The sequence below is a fragment of the Trichechus manatus genome, unplaced genomic scaffold (genome assembly GCF_000243295.1).
Source record: "Trichechus manatus latirostris isolate Lorelei unplaced genomic scaffold, TriManLat1.0 scaffold00005, whole genome shotgun sequence".
NCBI lineage: Eukaryota > Metazoa > Chordata > Mammalia > Sirenia > Trichechidae > Trichechus > Trichechus manatus.
In genome coordinates this window covers 4,318,976-4,341,675 of record NW_004443941.1, presented here as the reverse complement: position 1 = coordinate 4,341,675, position 22,700 = coordinate 4,318,976, and the positions used below count along the sequence as shown (strand labels likewise).

Below are 22,700 nucleotides of genomic sequence, written 5' to 3'. Positions count from 1 at the left end.
AATTAGAAATAACCTCCCTTGCCCTGAAATCCCATAGGTTATTAGCCTTCTGTCAGAGTACACATACCTGTAGATCGTCTCCCCTTCCTCTGTGTGGGGCATACGGAAAAAACTCAGCCTTCTGGTCATGCTGATTTAGGTTCCAATCCTAGTTTTGCCAGTTACTGAAAGTTTATTTGTTTTGCACAGAACACCTAACCTATTTTTTCCTATTTTCTTCTCCTCAAACAGGGCTAAAAATAACCTCTCAGGGTCATAAGGATTAAATAATTTGACTTCGGTAAAGCACTTAATTCTCTCACCTAGCAGATATTCAATAAATATGCATTCCTTTCTTCTTCTTCTTTTTCTAAATAGTAAGATTCTCGATACTTTTATCATGCTCAGCACTCAGATACCTGTTGAACTGAATTTAGTTCAGTCTGTCCAATTATTACCATCAAATCAAATCAATAATTTATTTAAACCTACTGTGCAGAAGGCCTTGGCATGGGCGCTGTCATGGATACAAATATATATATATACATATATATATGTGTGTGTGTGTGTGTGTATATATATATATATAACATTTTCCTGGCGACTTCTTCCCTAGTAGCTTACAGTCTCCAACAGAAATAAAAGCTGAATAACCTTGTATGTTGTTAAACAGCAAACCTGTGTGGACACAAGTGAAATCCCATTGAGTTGCCCTGTAATTAAAAGGACCTACATTCCGGTGTGGGATCCAGGTGCCCGAAGGTCCGGCCGGAAACCACCGTCAGCAGTGGAGAAAAGCACTTGGCGTCTCCCCTCAAGGGGAGGGGAGAAGAGCTGAAGATAAGAGCCCTTGCCCTGCAGATCACTGCAGAGTGTTATCACCGGGTGCTCTTTAATTGTTGGTTCCGCCCACCCATCTGGGAAAGTACAGCAGTGTAGGAGCCTACAAGCAGGAGGAAGCAGAGCAGACTGGAAGGAGAGGCTTAACTAAGTGGGGCAGCTGAGGCTGTGGCATCAATGGGCGCAAGTCTGGCTAGGTAAAATCAGTTGATTTTTTTAAGCAGACCTGGTTAGTGTAAGAAAGTGGTGTTTTCTGTGGCATCCAAGGGCTAATTTGTTTCTCGTCTTCATTTTTTTAGAGCTTTTAATCAGGGCTATGACACTGGTGTCACAGTGGTTCAGAGCTCCACTGCTAACCAAAAGATCAGCAGTTCGAATCCCCCAGTCATTCCTCGGAAACCCTATGGGGCAGTTCTGTGTCCTGTAGGGTCACTATGAGTCAGAATCCACTCGACAGCAATGGGTTTGGTTTTTGGTTTGATGTTAAATCAGATTTTCAGGGAGGCAGACGCTGAGAAGGAATTAAACTGTAATAGAGTTTTACTGGGGGAAAAAGGGATAATAACTATGAACGATGAAAGGGAAGCAGGACTGGAAAGGGGAAGCTTTCAGAGTGGGGTGCTGACCTGACACCTGTGAAAGGAAAGCGGGAAAGAAGCGGGATTGGGTAGGGAGCGGCTGAGACGATGATCTGACCAAGTGTCGAGGGGTCTAGCGGGGAGCCCAGAGCACGCGTTGCACAACGCGGTGGAGAGCAGGGGAGGCTCACGTTGGTAGTCTCTTGGTTTCCTAGCACCACTGTAACGAAGTGCTACAGAGCAGGTGACTTTAAAAAACGGAAATGGATTGTCTTCATTCTGGAGACTGGGAGTCTGAGATTAGGGTGTTGGCCGGGTTGATTCCTTCTGAGGCTTTGAGGGAGACTCTGCCGCGTCTCTCTCCTAGCTTCTGGTGGCTCCATGCCTTCCTTGGCTCGAAGCGGCAGCGTCACCTGGCATCATTCTCTGCGTCTCTGTCTTGTGTCTCCTCTTTTATAAGGGCACCGGACATATACAATTAGGACCACCCTACTCCAATATGACTTCATGTTAACCTAACAGATAACGTCTTCAAGGGGAAGTAGGGTCACATTAACAGGAATGGGGGGTTAGGACTTAACATCTTTGGGGGGGACACAAATCAATCCATAACAGGTAGAAGTGACCAGATAGTATCCCTGCCTTGATTAGTCATTGAACGGGGCTGCCTAGAAGAGTATAGCCTTGGTCCATGTGTCCTGGTGGGGCCCAGTGGTCTTGCTGTTGGAGGCTGTCAGCTTATTGAACTCTTTACAGAAGGAAGACCAGTTCTTTCTTGATGGGATTGCACCTCCTTGGCTGCCACACTACCTTTTTAATAGTAAAATGTTAAAATTGAAGGAGTCTGTGAAAGCATGGGGTCAGATTAGGTATTTGGGGTAGGGGGAGGGAGGGATGAGGAATTCTCTAAAAAAAATACAATCCTTTGTAGCAGCTGGACACAATGAAAGTGTGTTGAGTGACTTGCATTATTTGGGTGTATCACATTATTCTTCATCTGTTAAATGTGGATAACGGCATACAACTTCCTCACAGAATTATGTAGAAACGAACTACGCGCCTAAGAAAGGCGAGAAAATAAAATGAGTACCACATGGAAATGTGAGAGGCAGTATAGTGTAAGAAAGATCCCTGGGCTGGGAGTCAGACGCGCTAGCTTGGAGATGAAGGGAAGCAATCTGGGGTGTCCCTGGTACTCATGCAGAAAAGAAATGGTTACTACATTCAGAAAAGTTGCATGAAAAGAAAATAATTCTAAATGCATTAGGGAGCTATCTATTTAAATTATTCCTATGGCTAGTCCTGTTAAAAAAAAACAAAAAAACCCATTGCCGTCCAGTTGATTCCAACTCATACCAACCCTATAGGACAGAGTAGAACTGCCCCATAGAGTTTCCAAGGAATGCCTGGTGGATTTGAACGGCTGACTTTTTGGTTAGCAGCCATAGCTGTTAACCACTACGCCACCAGGGTTTCCCTAGTCCTGTTACAAAGCAAATAATTACCCACATCAGATCTTGTAAATCTTGGGAGTTTCTTAACAGGCTTGTCTAAAACCAAGGATATCATCCATATTTACGCCTAAGAAAGTGAAAAATATTAAGTAATTGTTTTTTATTTCAGAGGGAAAATAGATTCTAAAAAAAAATAAAGGTTAACCGAAACCAAGTTTTACTCTAGATTTTAGGGGTTGGAAAACTTTTTCTATAAATGGCCAGATAGTAAATATTTTAGGCTTTTATGAGCTCTGTGGGCCACATATGAGTCTCTGTTGCATTTTTTTTTTTTAAACAATCCTCCAAAAATGTGAAAACCATTCTTAGCTCAAGGGCATAAAAAAACCGGCGCTAGACTGCGACCCGTGCTGTCAGCTGAGCTCCGCTTCACCTTACCTTTGATTTATACAAACTTTCAGAAGTGGACAGAACCCCAGATTCTGTGTTGTATTTTAAAAAGGAGAATGTACTTTGAAGCCATATTGGTCTGGGTTTAAATCCTGCTTTGATCCTTTACTAGATCTGTGGCTTGGGCAAGTTTTTTAAACAAAAACCGTTGCTGTTGCATGGATTCCAACTCATAGCGACCCTATAGGACAGAGTAGAACTGCCCTGGAGAGTTTCCAAGGAGCACCTGATGGATTCAAACTGCCAACTTGTGGTTCGCAGCTGTAGCACTTAACCACTACACCACCAGGGTTTCCAATGGGATGCTTAGCTTCCTCATATGTAAAATGAGACCAGAGCTATCTGGCTAGGTGGTTGCCTGAACTTAATGAGGTAATTTGTGAAGATTACTTTGCTCAGTTATTATCACATAACGGACCCTCAACAAATATTCATTCCTTTCCCTTCTTCCTTATCTTGTTTGACGTTTCCCAGCTTTTTTCCCTCTCTTTGAGTTGTTCTAACAAAATTTTAGACTTTCTATTATTACTAAGTTATCTTAGTAGATACTCTCACTTTGACCTCATCTGAATCAAATTAATTTGTCAACATTTTGATTACATGGGACAGATTACTGATTTTATTTCCTCTTACAGCAAATTTCTACTTCCAAAGCAGTCACTCCGAGATTTTTTCAATAGTGTCCCAAAATCTATACTTTAAAAATACATTGATAGATGCTAATGGTAAAACTTCAGTGATAACTTTAGAGAATTTGTCCTGTCTGGCTCTCACAGAATTTCTAAGAATATAAATATTCTGAACTATATCAAAAGTAAAAATAACTACCCACAATAACAAAAGACAGTTGCCTTCCTTCTGGTCAATTCTGACTCGTGCCCACGTGAAACTAGGAGATAAACCAAAAAAAAAAAAAGATATATGCAGGCAGTCCCCGGATTACCAGTGAGTTCCGTTCCTAAGTCTGTCTTTAAGTTGAATTTGTACATAAGTTGCAACAGGTAGATATGGTTCGTATCTAACATCAGTTAATCAGATGTTTGTCTTAGTATATAGTATATAGTGTACCTTTCTATGCATAAAGAACATTAAAGAAACACTTCCAGATACGCTAAAACACCTTTAACGTAATAATACAGTAGTAATAATAATAATGCTTTGATGTATGTCGTGAAGTAGCTCCTGTTTGTTATTACAGACCGTTGTATGAACCTTGAATTTTTAATACAATAGGCTTTACGGGGTTGGTTTGTAACTACAGGTGTACGGAAGTTGGACGTTTGTAACCCGGGGACTGTCTCTATACTGGAGTGTGATGGGTAATTGTTCCTTTTGCTAAAGGAAGCGTACCTTTACTACTTGGTTCAGTAACCTTCCGTGACTATTTGAATCCTACCCATCACTCTCCATTAGGACCACCAAGAGCATTTCTGGTTACTCAAGTGATAGCACTATTGTTGCTTGACAGGCGTTGATTCTTTTCTTGGAGTACACGAACTCGAGCGTGCAACCATGCACATTTTAAATTACTTTTGGGTCTGAAATATCCATTGACTGAAAGAGTCAGTAAACAGTTAAGGTGTGTCTTAACTGTATTGCTAACTTTTTGCCATTACCTTGAACGCAAATCCTGCAGTGTTGTTCAAAGTTGAGCACCAGCAGACACTGAGGCCTGCTGCCCAAAGATTGAGAGTGTGAAGGCTCTGGAGTCAGAACCGCAGTGGAATCCTGGTTTCATTTCACTACACAAGTTGTTTAACCTCACTAAACTTCAGTTTTCTTACTAGTAAACCAGGGATAATGGTACCTACCTCCTCGGATTTCTGTGAGGATGACATGGGACAATGAATGGAAAGCACTTAGCATTAGCCCGGTGCAGAGCAGGCACTTTATAAATTCTGGGCCTTCTTCTTTGGCTATTGACTACACGGAACGCTTCTTGATCACTCTTTAGTGAAATAGCAAACTGCTCCTGTGTATTTAAAATATGATTCAGTTTGCTGAATTATTATTAATATGTACATTTTCAGGATATCTACTGTGCAAAGTGAAAGGCATCTATTTAGTGCTCAAAATGAATAAAGACAAAAATGCAACAGGAACAGTGAAAGCAAGTGACCTGTTATCCACCTGACCCTGAAGTCTAGCTACTGAGGGCAGAGAATCAGTTACTTCTGCGGCATGCTGGGAAATAGCATCTGTGAGGCAGAGACCAAACAGAAATACTGTGTTTTCAAACACTCTAGCAAGCTCTGTTCTCCAAATGAAATAACTTGGTGCGGAAGTTCAAAATATATCCTACTCAGTCTATCCTGAAAGCAAAAACTTAGAGACTAAAATTTAAATACTAAGTTTTCTTTTAATAGGTATTAAATTTTAAGACGCAGGTCATATTGCAATACCCTATCGTCATGAAGCTACACCATAAAATGTTGCCCAAATCCCTAAATTTTAAACACATACATGTGAAAAAAAACTTCTTGACAGTTGCAACCATCTTGTTTTGTGGGGGGGCATGGTGACATGTCAGAATGTAGTAGTTCCCAACTATATGTCAGAATAAGTGCCTAGTCAAAACAATTCTTCATTCAGTGTATGCTGTATCTGTAGAACTACTGTCCCCCACCTCGCTCTCCAAAAGTAATCTGAGATAAATTCACTTGAATTGCTTTCTGACTTTTAATGATCTATCTTCTGTTTGGAGACCTTGCTTGCAATTCTGACTGACTCACAAGGATAACAGTGATGATATGGATCTGTCTGAAAGGCCAAAAGGCCCACATCGATGTTCCATTCTTAAATACAGACAGCATGGTGGTGGTTTTTGTCTTTTCTGTTTTGTTTTTTAAAGAGTCATTGCCTTTTACAGTCTTTTCACTATTTTTAGACTTCCTGTTAATGGAGACTCCTATCACATTAGGTTTGTGTTTTTAGAATATTTGCTCTCATCTCCCCTCCCTGCTTCAAACAGTTTTATATGACAGGGAGGAGTTACAAGGAAACGCAGAGCCTCATAAGCTCTATGAATATAAATAAAAAGACATATTATGGTTTATGATGTCTAGATGCCCACCTGGAGGAAAGGGACCTTAGGAGCAAAATAAAAAGGCTAAAAATCTGAGTCAGCTCAGAAATAAGATACTCCTAGGATGAAGTAAGTTGGAAGGTCAGTTGTTATGGCCCCCCGTTGGATAGGTTTTATCCTAACGCACCATTTGGTTTAATCAAATGTAGATCTGAAGCTGTTCTTAACCTATCAGTTTCTTAAGACTTAATTATGAAGGTTGTATTTGCAGAGGACAGAAGCGTTACTCGTTTGTCTCTTCATGTCTTCCAGGTTTACCTTGCAGATTATGGACTTTCTTACAGATATTGTCCCAATGGGAACCACAAACAGTATCAGGAAAATCCTAGAAAAGGCCATAATGGGACGATAGAGTTTACCAGCTTGGATGCCCACAAGGGAGTAGGTGGGTTTCTTTTCCCTTGTCTTTATTTCAGTGGAATGATGAGAGAAGAGTCGTAAACCTGCATGAAATGGCCTTTGCATGATCAGTTGGAAGAGTGAGAGCGCTGGTGAAATTTTTATCCAAAGTAGTGAATTTAGTATTTCTTCTAAAAGGGGAGGAGATACAGACTGATAAGTGAGAAGGGAGCAAAAGGATGTTAGGGAAGCACAACTCGGTGCTCGTTTTGGCCAGGAAGTTGATAGTTTGTATAGGTGGACTGGAAGGTCAGCCAGTTTGTTCTGTGCTGTAGCGTGTATCACAGATTTGGCGCGGGGGCACGCGTGAAGAATTATCCCTGCTTTTCATTGTGTCCTTATTAGAGCGTGGGAAGATATCATCTCTCAACAACAGGGAAATCTCTTCTGAAACTCTAAAGTGTTAACTTGTGGAAATCTCTCCTAGTCGCCTTTCATATATCTTCCTTATTTAAACTCACTTTGATGGTATTGGAAACACATTTGCAGGTAAATTACATACATAGTCCTTTTATTGGATATTGATTGTACTGCCTTGCATTCCAAGGCAGACTTAATTCAACAATTCCCTAATTAGTTAAAGTCATAACCTATGTCTTGTATTCATTTACCATTAATTAAACCTTAGCTGTTTATTACACTGCAGTCCAAATCCAATAGCCGACCCAGAAAGCCGTGGAAAAGGAAATAGGAGGTCAATATTGACAATATATGGTCCAGAGTCCCACCGATGGTTGCTTTGTTCCCAATCAATATGGTCAATACAACTGTACTTTCTTAGTTGCTCTGTCAGCAAGACAAAAAGTCAATTCTAATGTTATGCTAGTGGAAAAAAAAGGTGATTATTGAAAAACTTTGGCTTTCAAAATTATATTCTTTGTAAATTTTGTTTATAAAACTATTTTCATGTATGCTAAACCAAACAAAGAATTTTTAAGCAGCTTTGAAAGGACTACATTTTCATGAAAAGGCAGTTAGACATTTGTACTTGTTAATGGTTGTTGAACTCTTACCTTAAACTAATACTCTCTAACGAGTTTTAGTTGGTGCAAACAACTGTATATTATTGCCTTTTCTATTAAAAGGGCCATTGACCATGTAACGTAGAGGGATTTGATCATTTTCTAGAGCAATTAAAACCCACGCTAGATTAAGGTAGGCCAATGAAAAAGTGAAACAAGTCTGTCGGTTGCATACCTTCTTCCTTTTGGGAAGAATTGTAGGTTACATTTTCTGAAGTGGAAATTAGCTTTTATACTCTTGATTAGAGTGAGAGAAACTACTACTTTTTACATATATAGTTTAGTTAGAAAAATAATAGGTCACTCAGAAATTTAGTAATGTGTAATTTTTCACCATTTACATCATTAATAAATCTCATCAATGAGCATTTAAAGATATAAATGGGAGATCGCTTTAATTAAAAATAAAAGACTTAAATACTCATCGATACCATCTTTTTTTTTCTTTCAATTTAAAGTGCTTTCATTCTCAGTGAATTTCATTCTTCACCTTTGCCAGATTTATTGGTAAAATAAAATTTTCAGAAACACGAGTACTTTTTTGATAGTGGTATAACTGGAAATTCGTCATAGAGATTCTTAAGCTTTGGTCTGGTTGTGTTAATGACAAAACTAAGTTATGGTTGGACCGCTTGTTTCATCTGATAGCTCGAACATTGATCCAGTGTGTATTTTGCTACTAAAATAGCTCAGAAACCATGTTGACTGGAAGGGGAAGTAGAGTTGTTACATGTGGGCCTGGTCAGTGTTTGGACTGCGGAATTCTGAAGTCCTCTTCAATTATTCCACAGTGTAGGGCTTCGTTTTCTTTGGGCTATCTTTATGAAAGATTTGAGCAAACTTTGATTTGGTAGTCCATTTCATTTTCTTCCCCCTGAATAATAATACATGTTAATGAGTTGGGTGGCGTTCCCCATGCTGAGTCTTTGGGGAGAAGATGGAACTGAGATTCCTCATAGATGGATGATATGAACTCCCTGAGAAAACTATGCAAGGAGAGCCTACATTAAGTATTTCTGATATTTGCTGAAAAAATTATATGGTGGAGTGAATCCTCATTTTTATCACAGTTTTCACGTAAGATTCCTATAAAGTAGTATACTCCTTCAGGGCATTTGGAAACCCTGATGGCGCAGTGGTTAAGAGCTACAGCTGCTAACCAAAAGATGGGCAGTTCGAATCCACCAGGCGCTCCTTGGAAACCCTGTGGGGCAGTTCTACTCTGTCCTATAGGGTCGCTATGAGTTGGAATTGACAGCAGTGGGTTTGGCTTGGTAATGGGTTCAGTGCATTTAAAATAGGATTTACACTAAACTCTTAGGAATGTACACACACACACACATACACACATATACACATATGCTGAAAATTTAGTAACCTGGTATGTAAAATGGAGGTTCTGATGTCCTCAAATGTTTCAATTCTCTTCATTGCTAATATTTTGTGTTTAATTTTCCAAAATAAAACATTTCAGGTTAGGGTTTTCTTAGAAATGAATAATCATTTAGCCCTATCTAGAAACCAAAATAAACAGGGCCATAAATCCTGTAGATAAATGTAGCAGGTCAGATTCATACATATTCATGTGTTTGCTTTGAGTACAGTCACCACGTCGTTTCAGAAAAATCTTCTCTATACCAGTCCAGCTAGGCGATCGGAGACATACTGAGAAAGATAATGCAATGGAAAGCATATGGAGGGAAAAAAAGTCCTCACGGGGAAATACAGCCTCTAGTTGTGGAAATATCTGTTATGTCTCGGGCGTATCTGTGTCTGGTCAGGCCAAAGGAAACATTCAGACTTCCATGTAAACCCGACTTATGAGTGAGTCATTCAGCAGAGACCCTGAATCCGTCCACTGTCTGGTTTCTGCTGCTTTTTCTAGTAGTTTTTCAGAAACTGAAGCTCTATCTCTCTTTTCTTTGGATTAACTGGATTTTTGTAACAAAAGGAGCCTGTACGAGGTGCTGATGAGTCTTTTCACCTAGTATCATCTAGTTCCACATGATGTAAAAGGGAAGGGTATTGAAAGGGAAAGGAAAAAAACGAACATTGTTTTTACTAGCTTGTGTTATTACAAGTTGAAAGATATACATAGATATTGTTACAAACCAGAAAAATATATGTAGAAAAATATGTAGATAGATGGGTGGATGGATGGATAATTTCTACTGGAACCATCATACACCTATATCTGTATGTTTTTTAATAAAAATTGTAGGTAATCTTCCAAAGTCAATTCTCTTGTGTGGCCTATAGGTATGTTCTAAGTGACTGAAGTGCTTCATTTAGTGTGAAATTAGAGTAATATATGTTGGGCTTATTTCTTCTATTAATTTTATATTTGTCATAAAAACTAGCATGTATAAACACTGACACATTTTGGACTTATAGCCTGATAATTAAAGAGAATTATGTCTGTGTCAAATACACTATTTTAAAATTTGTTACGTGCTTAGTAATGTTAAAAAGCAATATTTGGATCAATGTGTGGTATGGATTTTTGTAGATTTTTCTACTCACTGAGGCCTGAAGTCGATACCTGATTTCTCTAGAGATATACTGCATTTAACATATTGAGCTTTTTTAAATATTTGAGACCTGTGCATTGAGTATATAATAGCTGTTTAAATTTGGGATCATTGATAAGCATAAAATATGATATCTAAGTTACATTTTAAATGTCCATTTGTTTATGTAATATATTCAGCAGTAAGGAAAGAAATATATTACCCACTCTTCAAGTTTTGCCAGTCTCTACAGTATATGAAATCCAAGTCATCTATTATTTCTTGCATGGTTTCACCTCACTCTAATCCAGCACTGCAACTTGCATGTGAAATAAAATAAAAATCTATGTGAAACAAACTGAGAATGTATTTTCACGTCCCCAAACTTTGGAAAATGACACGGCTTACACAATACCTACCTTCTTAAACAGTAATTCAGAAATGGGAACCCGTTTTCCAATTATGGTAAGATATTAAGATAAGTCAACAACTTATTGATGTGCTCTGTTGGTAGTCAGGAAAACATACTGTTGATTTCTTCTTTAGGTAAATTTGCTATAAATAGTTCTTGGTTAATGATAATGATGAAGGCTCTCTTCTTTCTGTATGACGTATACCCAATTGTTACGTTTGGACATGCCTTGTAAAGTGTTGACATATGTTGGCTTCTTAACTGAACTGTTTGGTTGAGTTAAGAATGTATGGTAGCCAAAAAGTAAGATACCTTTGCTCTGTTGAATAACTTTGCCTAAGCCTCACCCACCCAGGAGTGTTGCCAAAAAAACCTACTGTGCTTAGAATTTAAAAGGTACTGAAAAAAAATAGCAGAGGCCTGGGCTGAATGTTTTCTTTGAAATGTGACACATTGCATTCTACTTCCCTAATACTCTTTTTGAAATTCCAGTAAATAGTGGCCACCATAAAATTTTCCAGCCCTTTCCACATCCGATTTAATAAAATACTGAATTACATAGGTCAGTAGCTGGAAGAACAAGAATAAAATTTAAATTTGTTCTGCAGGTAGTCAGCGTTCACTTCATCAGATGAGCATCTTAATCAGATGTTTTCTGCCTTCTGATTGTCTTTTCTGAGCTTATAAACTAGGATTTGGAGCATTTAAACTGTGTCTGCCTGAGGCAAAAATTTTCCATTTCACTATATTATTTCCTGCCAAACCTTCCATAGTGTGTGTGTGTGTGTGTGTACGCACACGTGTGTGTATTCCATAATGTTACTCTATATGAGAAATAAAGCACTTTCCCCAAATATTCAGACCCATTTTGAGATTAACATTTACACTTCTCTTTTCTCCCACTTCCCCTTTTCATTCCGTTTGCTGACTTGGACACAAATAATTTATTTCTGTTTGTCTTTATAATCAGGATCAGTCCTCCAACGTCACTTTTCTGTTGTTCTCCTGCCAGTGTGGAAAGACCCGTTAACACTTTACAAATCACTTTTTCAACTGGAGACCCTCCTCCATCAGTATGAAGTAGTTTGAAAGAAACAGTTTCACGAAAGAACAGTTGTATGAAAATTTGTGTTAGTCATGCGGCTTAGACCTCAGGATCTGCTGCTTGTTTATACCTTCCCCAGACAACCCTCTTTGGGTCAGAACGCCTCTGTGTGTTTCAAGCTAAAATGTCTGCTTTAACCATTTACCTAACTATAGAAGTAATGTGTGTTATGTTGTGTGAATGGTGTTAAAATAATGCTGGAGGCGAAGTAATTACTGGATTGGGCATGGGCTTTGGATTCTCACAGACTTGGGTTTGCATGCTGAGCTCTGTCAACATGTGCTCTGTGATGTTGAGCAAGTTATATCACCTCTCTGAGCCTCTGTTTTCTTATCTGTGGACAGGGATAATGATGATTGTTGGGACGATTAAATGAGATAATATGAAAGCAGTTAGAATGCCTGGCATAGTAGCAGCTCCATAAGTCATATCAATTGTTTTTATTTTAAATATGCATTCTAGTGTCAGCTGTTTCTGGAATCTGCCTTCTAGTGAAGTAGAACTCAGATCCCCCCCTCCCTGTGTCTTTTTTTAATTATTACTGTTATTCTTGGCAATACTTCATAAATTTTTAAATGCTGAATGCCTGAGAGCACCTCAGCCTTTCAGTGAAAAGAGGCATGTACATTGCTCCGCGTTTGTGAGCTAGGTAAGAGAAATAAAAATTAGATGCCAAGTAGTGTTTAGAAACTGACTTGAAAAAGTTTAGAGGGAAAGTGCTGTTAATTACTAAATCTTGTTACATTTCTAAGCAATAGCACCTTGAATAAAGCTTCATTTTTTTTAAAGCAATCTATATAGAAACAGCCTTTTAATGATTATATGAATTGCCAAAGGCAACTGAGGACCTTTATGTATTATAATAAAATATGCAAAGAGAAACAAAACAATTCATAATGTATTTTCTACCCAAATGAATGAAAATGTATTAAAAAGAAATGTATTTCCCACCATCACTGAATTTTAGAGCCAGAAACATAATCGTTAGTGGCAGGACTAGAATTGGACCTCTAAATTTAGGATTCCTGATCCAGGGCTCTTTCTATTTACTGCTGCATTTAGCATGTTTTTAAATGAATTCAAAAACCGTATAATGAAAGAAGCAACTTTCAAATGAAAAAATACATATATTTTCATATTTAGATATAGTCGTTTTCAACTATGATCAATTCTTTGTATTAATTATACACATATACATTCTAATAGTGTCATCTAGCATAAAGCCAAACCCACTGCTGTTGAGTCAATTCCGACTCATAGCAACCCCATAGGGTTTCCGAGTCTGTGAATCTATACAGAAGCAGATGGCACATCTTTCTCGGGGCCGCTGGTGGTTTTGAACCACTGACCTTTTGGTTAGCAGTCGATCACTTTAACCACTGCACGACCAGGGCTCCATGTCATCTAGAATATTTATTTTTAATTATTTTACAAGGTATTAAAATTACTCTTCTGTGTATACTAGATGAAAAGAAGACAAGATCATTGGTACAGTTTGAGATTTTAACTTCACTAAAACAAACTTCTAAATCTGTTTCTCTGGGAGGGAGTTCCAGTGAGGTATATGTACTCAGAAACATTTTTAATACTGTTTAGTGATGGCAAAGGGTAACTATAGCATGTTCTTTTTTAAATTACTTTTATTTCTGTTGAACTTAGTGGAAAAAGTAGTAAAACGTTTATTTACCTATAGCCGTAGTTATTAATGTATATGTGCAGTAAAAGAAAGTAACTAAAAGATTGAAAATGTGATAATGTATTTTAATTAGGTAACACCAAACTGTAACAGTGAAGTAAAGTTAACTCTCAAAGGGCTGTTTCAAATGAAGACCAGTTTATGGAAGATTGGCTTCAGAAATCTAGATGACGTATCATTACTTACAGCTTCGTATCAATTAATCCCTCAGTTGGGGGGCTGGGGAAAGTGTCTGGGAAGGTTCATTCCATTTTAATTCTGATTGTTTTTCCTCAAAAGACCTCTTGTGTGTAGCCTAAGTCATCCAAACAGGTGCCAGAATGTCAGTTTTTGAAAATCAGAGGATGGGATTTTTTGTTTCTTCAAGTGGTGGTGGTCAAGAACTGCCATAATGGAAAACGGACTTGTGAACACATCTGTACAAATGGAACCGTTCCATTATTAATGGGAGATTTATTACCGAAGAAATCACTCCAAAAGAGCGTGGTAGAGATTGTGTTTTTATTTTCATATGAGAGCCAAGTCTTGCATTAGGACATTGTTGAAGCTTGTGCAGGAAGTGAATGGTACCCATGGGACTGTAGCCTTCTGCTAGATTGAAGGGCCTTTAATAGTCCAATACTCTAACAGCAGTTAAGATAGAGTATGTGTAAGAGCTAATCTTGTCTTCTGCTTTTATAACTTATGTATGGTAACCAAAAGTGATTCGATGTGTGGGCAGCGTTGCTCTGCGTAGATGAATTTTTAAATTAAAAACGAAGTTTACGGAGTGATTTTTCAGAATGTACTTAATGGAAGATAGTAAAAGAGGCTGTCTGTTTACAGTAGGATTAACAGCCACATGTCGTCCTTAAGAGATTATAGATCCCTACAGATGAACATTCAAGTAGTGGTAGAAATGTAGATGCCAGCCCATTGTTTTATAATGATTTAGAATGGTTGTAAAAATAATGAGCATATTTTGTGGGTGTTTGTTAGTGTTTTAATCATTATTTCATTGATTTCTTAATAAGTATCAGTTATATTTGGCATGTTTCTTGGGCTCCGTTGTCCATCTTTTGAAACAAGGCACTTTAAAAAAATATATAAAATGATGAAATTGGTCTACTGGTATTTAGTAGTTTGATACAGATGGTATTTATAGTGGCCTGAAAGTGTTCTTTTACTGTATTTTTTATGAAAACTTGTCTTATATTAAATTCTAAAAGCCTCTATTTGCCCGACTTCAAAATCTACTCCCTACCCCTTTACCCTCCTCACTCCCCCGCTCCCAACACACGCATACCATGGCCCCCTCTTTACATCTGCTGTTCAGGATATGGGACGAGAGTTTAGCTTGGTGTGGCTCCTATTTAAAAATAATATTTGGAAAATCTTAGAACTGTGCACCCAAAGCAGTCGGCGTGGTTTATCCTGGACTTGCACGTAACTGGAGAAGCTGAGCCGGCCCTGGTTTCCACACCGCACACTAGATGGCAGCTTCGTCATATCCTTCTGCCTTCAGATGTGGCCGGTGCCAGCGGAACAGGAAAGGCCATCGGTGTTTAGTCTGGGCTTAAAGGGTCTCTGCATGACCAGTGTGGACCCCGTGGACTTCCTGGAACATATGTTAGCAATTTAGCTGCAGACATTTATTTCTTTGTTTTACTGCTTAGCTCTTTGAGAAAGTGTTGGTGCCGGGTTATGGGTTGTCTGGATCATGTCAGAGGCCATGGGGATCAAGTTCATGTGACAGGCTAGACTAAGGAAGGATGAAGCTGGGGGAGGTGAGGAAACTGACCCCTACTTTCAACGGCAACAAGTCATTGCCTGTCTGTGGACCGGGGCCAAACGCCCGGGCGTTTTAAGTTTTACTCCAGCTGAACAAACAAAGCACTTTGCCCATTTGGCTTGTTCATATTTTATCAACAGTAGTTCGCTCAAAGATTTCTCTATTTCTCAAGAACTTCCCTATCCCTCATCTCTAACTCTTAATGCCTACTCCTGTAGCCCTGTCCAGACGAAGTGACCTTGAAATCCTCGGCTACTGCATGCTGCGATGGTTATGTGGAAAACTGCCATGGGAACGGGACCTGAAGGACCCTCTGGCTGTCCAGACCGCTAAGACAAAGTACAAACTTGCAAGTACTCCATCATTTACTGAAACGCATCTGAGAGAGCTAATATCCCAGAGAGGATTGCCGTTCATCCCACATGAAAGCCAGAGCAAATTTCTTTAATTTAAAAAATATTGTCCAAAAACCCCAAACAGCGAGCAGACATAAAACCCACTAAGAGAACACCTTTAAAGTCACACATACGTGAGTTGCAATGCAAAACTTAAAGTGAAATATGTGTTCCTTTATGTGGCGTTTTCCAAAGCTTAGATTCTAGGTGGTGATATTTTCAAGGAAGAGTATTTTCAAGTTAGCATTGCACAAGTATACAGAGGCAGTGTGAGCTTGATGTCATTGGTATTACCTGTACAGAGCAACAGCGTGAAATGGGACAAACAGGGCTGATATTTTCCAAGTGAGAGCAACGCAGCTCTTTCTTAAGCCCCCGTCTCAGAGGGAGGACGTTTTATTTCTTGAGGAAGAAACAAACAAAACTTCTGTATGGGATATATACACAAAAGATCATCTTAGAGCCACAAAGACATTTTTAATATTCCACATTCCATTTTTATCACTTAGAATCTGTTGGCATGAAAATCAGGCCAATCTAAGAAGAGAGTGCATTACTGTGTTACTGTCTTCTCCCCGAGAACAAGTTGGTTGCATGTTGCACAGAACAGGCAGCCCTTCGTTATACTCCAGGGTATGTCCCACAGGAGTTATCTGCAGATGTACTATCACAGTTGGAAAAGGCAGCTAAGTTTTAAGTAGGGCGAGTCACAACAGAAGTGTACAAAGAGGACGTCTTACCGCCGAAGTCAGTCTTCAAATTTAGTGTGGCGACTCTTCCCAGTGGAGAGAAAGGGTAGCCTGGAGACTCAGAATAACAGATGACCTTTGTGAATCCTGACACGTATGTAATATTCCTCCACTTGGAATCCTGATCATTCTAGTCCCTTCCCCAAAACGAACACACTTACGTACGTCAATATTGGAACTATCTAATAGGTTTTTTTACTGTGGAGACTGATGTGCCCATATTATTCTTCATGTAACTTACATTCATCAGATGAGGGGCCAGGTCAATGCACAGCAATGAGCATAGATAACCAGTCCCGGTATCCAATTCTCCAACTCAGTTTACCTGATTCAAATGATGTACTGTATTTTAAAAACTAACATTTTAATTCTAATAATTACATGTGTTTTCTTTTAATAAGTTTTACCAATATGATTTGTTTTAGTCTTCTCTCTATTTATCTATCTGTCATATATCTGTCTCACAGTCTGTCTCTCTAGCTATCAATCAATCAACCTACCTGCCTACCGTCTACAGAGAGATGCACTCATTGTAGGTGCCTATGATGAATGTATCTATTTAGGTATATTCATGCAGAATAATAAAGTATCACATAAAATAATAGAATATAATACCAATAACCTCCGTTTAGATTTGGGGACTCTTATGAGTGCTAATATCTATTTTGATTTGATTAATAATGTAAACCTATAGACCATGGAGCCGTGGTGTCACGGTGGTTAGGAGCTCGGCTGCTAACCAAAAGGTCGGCAGTTTGAATCCACCAGCTGCTCCTTGGAAACCCTATGGGGCAGTTCTACTCTGTCCTACAGGGTTGCTGTGACTCAGAATCAACTCGACGGCAACAGGACCTAATATAATATTATGAAATTTATAATTCAGATAAACCATAAACATTTTTAAAGTTCTTATAGTCTACAATCCATGATCATAATTTAGGCAACTAGCTATAGAAAACATAACATTGAACTTCCCATAAGGCCACGTTTGTTTATGTAGCCACAGTACTCTATCTCCCGTATGCCCTGTATTTTCCTAAGATAGGGTGGTTTTAGATGGATGCATTTATTGTTGCGATCGTGCCTGAGTTTGTGAATGAAACACTCACACCAAAAATTTCAGTTGAATGTTTGTATCTCTGTGGCTGAAGCAATGAAGAGATTATACCTGTTCAGTCTGAAGTACTGGCAAGTGTTAGGACCTTGGGGTTGATTTATTTGCTTGTTCTTTGTTTTCGTCTTTTGGATATTCTAGATGACCTGCTTAATCGCAGGGCAGCATAAAACACTGCCCAATGGAGAATAACTTAGATAAATAATTAAATGCTGTGCCCCTCTCCAATGATAGTGCCTGAGGAATAATATCCTGAAGGTCTAGATAAAGTATTTCTCCTGTACACTTTCATTGTTGTTTTTAATAAAACAATCATGACCGATATCCCTATGTCTGTATGTCTGCATGCACAGACTTTGAATTAAAGCATTTATACCATAATTCTACATCATTTAGTTTCTAACTGGTTGATATAAAATTGGTCCGTGGGAATCGAGGGGTCTCTCCCCCACCTCTACTTACCCTCCCACCCATTGCAGTGGGTGAAGCAAGTGACCTACTATCTGGAAGTAGAGTTTTATTTTCTAATCAAAGCAGTGAGTGCCTGTGTTTAAAACAAATTCAGTGTGCGTTCCTCTGTCTGTTTTGTTCTAGTCTGCTGGATGCGCTCCCCGAGTCGGTGCTGAAGTGGGCTCCCCCTGGGAGCAGCTGCTGTAAGTCGACTGATGGCTCCTACCTTCACCTCTACGGTTTGCCCTTAGGCGTTTGTCACTGGTTTTGTAGCTTTTGCTCAACCTACCCTCTCCCATCCCCGCCAGGCCAGGAGACAGCTCTGTCAGAGGTGCAGATAGGTTGCTAGAAAGAGAGTATTTAGATCATCTTTGACATTAAGAAGGAGCCCTGGGGGCACAGTGGTTAAAGCGCTTGACGGCTAACCAAGAAGTCGGTGGTCCGAACTCACCTCTCCTTGGGGGGAGACAGATGTGGCCATCTGCTTCCGTAAAGATTTACAGCCTTGGAAACCCTGTGGGGCGGTTCTACTTTGTCCTTTAGAGTCGCTAGGAGTCGGAATCGACTCCACAGCTGTAGGTTTGTTTTTTGGTTGATATTAAAACCCAAGAACCCTCTGCTGACTGCATTTTTTTAGACACGTATTTTGCGAGTGATGCAGAGGGTTAGTCATCAGCCGCGTCTGGTGTCTCCAGAGTTGGGACCTTCTGTGTTTGTTCCTCTGTGATTGTTGGAAGAAGAAAAAGTCAGCCGAAGGAAACACTACTTCAGTCAATAGTTTAAAAAACCAAATCATTAAACGTTTGAATGCTGCATGTACACTGCATTACTTTGTGACTGAAGAGCCAGCAAAAAAAAAAAAAAATTGGATTGTCAAAGGCTTATTACCTTGGGATTTGGAGTTATATTTCATTAAATGTTTTTGTTTTCTCTTTCAAGTTAGTATAGACCTTTTTGGGACTTCTTTAATTGACAGTTATTCTCAGTATAAAATAGGAATTACCCAAGTTCATGTCATCTGTAAATGCATGCATGGCACACTGTTCAGCACTCATCTAACAACTTAGACTGTCTTATAGGAAAGAGCCAGCTCCTGCTCTCAGCCTCCCTTTTTTCAGAGACATAAGCCGAGTGAATCTTGTTCTCTAGTTCTGTTGGGTGATCACAAAGCTAGCCTTTAGCTGACTTCTGAAAGTAGGTAACTAACCTGACCTTCCAGCTAAGGTCAAGTAACATCCCAGTTTCTGTCTGAGAGTTGAAAAGCAGAATAAGTCCTCCTCCACTTATGTTTACATCACTTCTTTGACTGTTGGTAGGTACCATCGAGTCGGTTCCGACTCGTAGTGACCCTATGTACAGCAGAATGACACGCTGCCCAGGCCTGTGTCATTCTCACAGTCATTGTTACGTTTGAGCTCATTGCTGCACTTCTTTGACTAGAGGCCAAAATGCTCATTGCCACGGGAAATAAAAGAGGAATGAATGAGTTCTCGCTTCCCAGCTCCATTTCCCAAGTCCCGTAGTCTGTCCCAATGTGAATCTTCTGCTTCCTACTTCATAGTATCTTTTCTTCCAGGGGAAGGAGAACAAATAGGATATAATATTCTCATTTTTGGAGCAATGAGTTGGAGGATAAAGGTTTTATTTTTGTTTTTGTAATTGCACTGAATAACTTGGTCAAGATGCCATTATTCCTTCTTGTTTAATATTCTTATTGGTTGATGTTTTTACCAAGTCATACAATTTATGTTTTACTCAAAAGGACAGTAAGAAAGAGGGATGAGGAGATGTTATTTATTTATTTTTTTAATTGTATATCTCTGCATCTTTCCTGTCCCTCCTGCACAAAAAGTAACTTTTCAGTTTAGGATTAGAAGAGAAAGCCCTGGGTTGTACACACTAAATGCTATGGGGCAATGTATATTCTGTGATATTTCTATTGTTAGAGATGAGAAGATTTGAGTTAAACAAGAAATCTCGACGGGAGGGATTCCAGGTTTCTCTTTTTCAATACAAACCACTTTGTTAAGCCTATATATATATATATATATATAAAATAGACATTTTATTTCAAGAGCACGAAATGTTGAAACTTTAATATTAAGCTTTAATATTAAGTGAAGGTTTCTTCAATTAGGAGGTTGTTTGTGCTTAGGAGAGTGAACATTGCAAGCATGAAAATTAAAGGAACAGATTTAGAAAAGGTTTATTACTAAAACTTTTTTGTGTGAAATAAAACAGCCAAGAAGTTTGCAGCTTGCATAACCAACTCAGCGTAACAACATTCAATAGTTTTCAAAAGTTCCTATCTCTTGAAATGATAGTAATGATACTTCATATTTCACTATCTTAGAAAGCAGATGATTCAAGAATATCATAATTTTATACTACTCAAAGCGTTTTGTTTTATAGCTCTGGGAATATGCTAGTCAATTAAAAAGTGTACTTAATGTAGTAAATCCAGATCTTGAAAGGCTAACATTTAAACCAGCACTTCATTACAATAGTCTAAGTTTCAGGTTTATAGTAATACATTTATAATGGAAGGTACTCTTTTCTCTGTCTTCCCCTCCTTCCTCACTGGTACCTCGTTTTTCCAAACCCCAGACCCATAAAGGCTTTGTAACACAGCTGCTTTCAGCCGGTGAAGTGCCAGGAGTCCCCACGGTCTTGTAACTGATTTGTGAAAAGTGTTCCCGCCATATTCAACGCTCTTCCCCACCTGGGATATGGGCTTAGTGCGATTGTCGTCCATACCAAGCTTGGGTGACCAATCTTGACAGGACCAAAGAGTAGAAGAATCTCTCTACTACAGTGATAGTGAATGGAATTGAGTCTTAGTTGTTTTGACCATCCCTTCCGGGTTCGAATGCCCTCAGGGGGGCTCCTGGAAACGTCAGTTATAAATGTGGCGATGAAGCAGCGGCCCTGGCTACTTAATAGGGATCTGGTTGCTCAAATGTGGATAACAGACTTTGATGTACCTCATAGAGAGGAAAAAAATAGGTCACATAATTGCCATGTTGTCAAAAGAAAACAAAAAAAAGTCAAAGTTTCTCCTTTTCACCACATTGGCCTCAGAAAATAGCTCTGGAGCCTGGGGTATAAAATGGTTGTTCTTTGACTTTAATAGGGGGAAGGGCATGAGTACCAGTCCTTTTAGGGTTTTTCCCTACCGGAAGTGAAAAGCAGTTCCTCTGCCATTCCCCATGTGAATGGAGGTGGCCTGGAGGGGAAGTGAAGGATTAGGAGTCAATCTTGCCAACCCAGGAAGCATGGAGGGCTCGGCTGCTACCAAAAGGTCTGCAGTTGGAATTCACCAGCTGGACCCTGGAAACCCTACTAGGGTTGCTCTGAGTCGGAATTGACTCGATAGCAGTGGGTTTGGTTTTTTTGGTTCGGGATGTACATAACTTTGCGAGAAAGTAAGAGTGCTTGTGTTCGGGTCACTAAGAAGTTTACGAAGGAGAAAGCTTGGAAAAACTGGTCTGTGGAGTATCTAAACCTCTCTGTGGACAAATGAGAACAAGCCAGTTTTTGAATAGTGTCTGATATTTGTCACTTACTTGTATCCCAGTTTTTGACTGAGCCTCTACCTGAAACTACATACATTTAAATGCAGCCATGTTTTAACTTTTGGTTACTAATTCTACTTATATTTGAAAGTTTGTAATTCACGTCTTTGGAGGGGTTACTGTGTAGTCTTGGGGAATTAGAGAGTACCTTAGGGAAGGTACAAGGTGGCCACGCCTCCTCCCTCAGCAGTATAATCAGGAAGACTGTGCGGTGAATGCACAGGGCCGGCTAGCTGTGGAGTGCTTGAGGAGGCTTGGCACATGCTGAAGCCAATCATGGCTAAAAACATGGAATTCAAGGTCATTTTAAAATACACTGTTAGAATCGCAAAGTCAAAGCCTAAATTAAAATTACATATATCTATGTAAGGAGGTTTATATTAAAGTACACTTGTTTTTAACTAAGGAGTCCTGGTGGCACAGTGGTTAAGCGCTCAGTTGCTAACAGAAGGGTCAGCAGTTTGAAATCCACCAGCTGCTCCATGGGAGAAAGATGTAGCGTTCTGCTTCCGTAAAGATTTACAGCCTTGGAAACCCTGTGGTGAAGTTCTACTCTGACCTGTAGGGTCACTCTGAGTCACAATCCACTCGATGGCAGTGGGTTTTTTATGGTGTTTTTAACTGAATTTTTAAAGGTTCCACTTAAAACAAGACAGTATGAAGCATGTCTGGTCTGTTGCATTATCTGTGTAGTCCTTAGCAGTTGCACCAGATAAATTAAAATCACTAACTACAATGACTAACGTTTGCTTCCTTCTGTACGATTAAATCCATCGCCGCCCAGTCGATTCCAACTTACAGTGACTGCCCCATAGGGTTTCCAAGGAGCGGCTGGTGGATTCAAACCGCTGACCTTCCGGTTAGCAGCCGATCGCTTAACCACGGCACCACCAGGGCTCCTCTGTAAGATGAGCGAATCGTAAACACCTCAGCAAAGACAGAAAAAGATGACCAGTTCCTTTCATCTTGCCGAATTTGTAGGTCACTCTATTTCAGTCACTTTTTTGAATGTCTTTTAAAAAGTGCTTTTCATTTAATTGTTTCATTCTTAGTTTCTTTTGGACCTGCCTGTGTGTGTGTGTGTGTGTGTGTGTGTGTGTGTGTGTGTGTGTGTGT

The 22,700-nt window shown here is 39.3% G+C and overlaps 1 protein-coding gene across 1 annotated transcript in view; it reads left to right on the top strand.

Moving 5' to 3' along the window:
• The window catches only part of VRK2 (VRK serine/threonine kinase 2), an 88,572-nt gene that overhangs the window by 47,917 nt on the left and 17,955 nt on the right, over positions 1-22,700 (top strand). The window contains exons 6-9 of the mRNA XM_023734510.1: positions 732-904; positions 6,571-6,771; positions 15,520-15,640; positions 18,154-18,212. Coding sequence (XP_023590278.1) covers positions 732-904; positions 6,571-6,771; positions 15,520-15,640; positions 18,154-18,212 — 554 coding nt within the window. The remainder of the gene's footprint in view (positions 1-731; positions 905-6,570; positions 6,772-15,519; positions 15,641-18,153; positions 18,213-22,700) is intronic.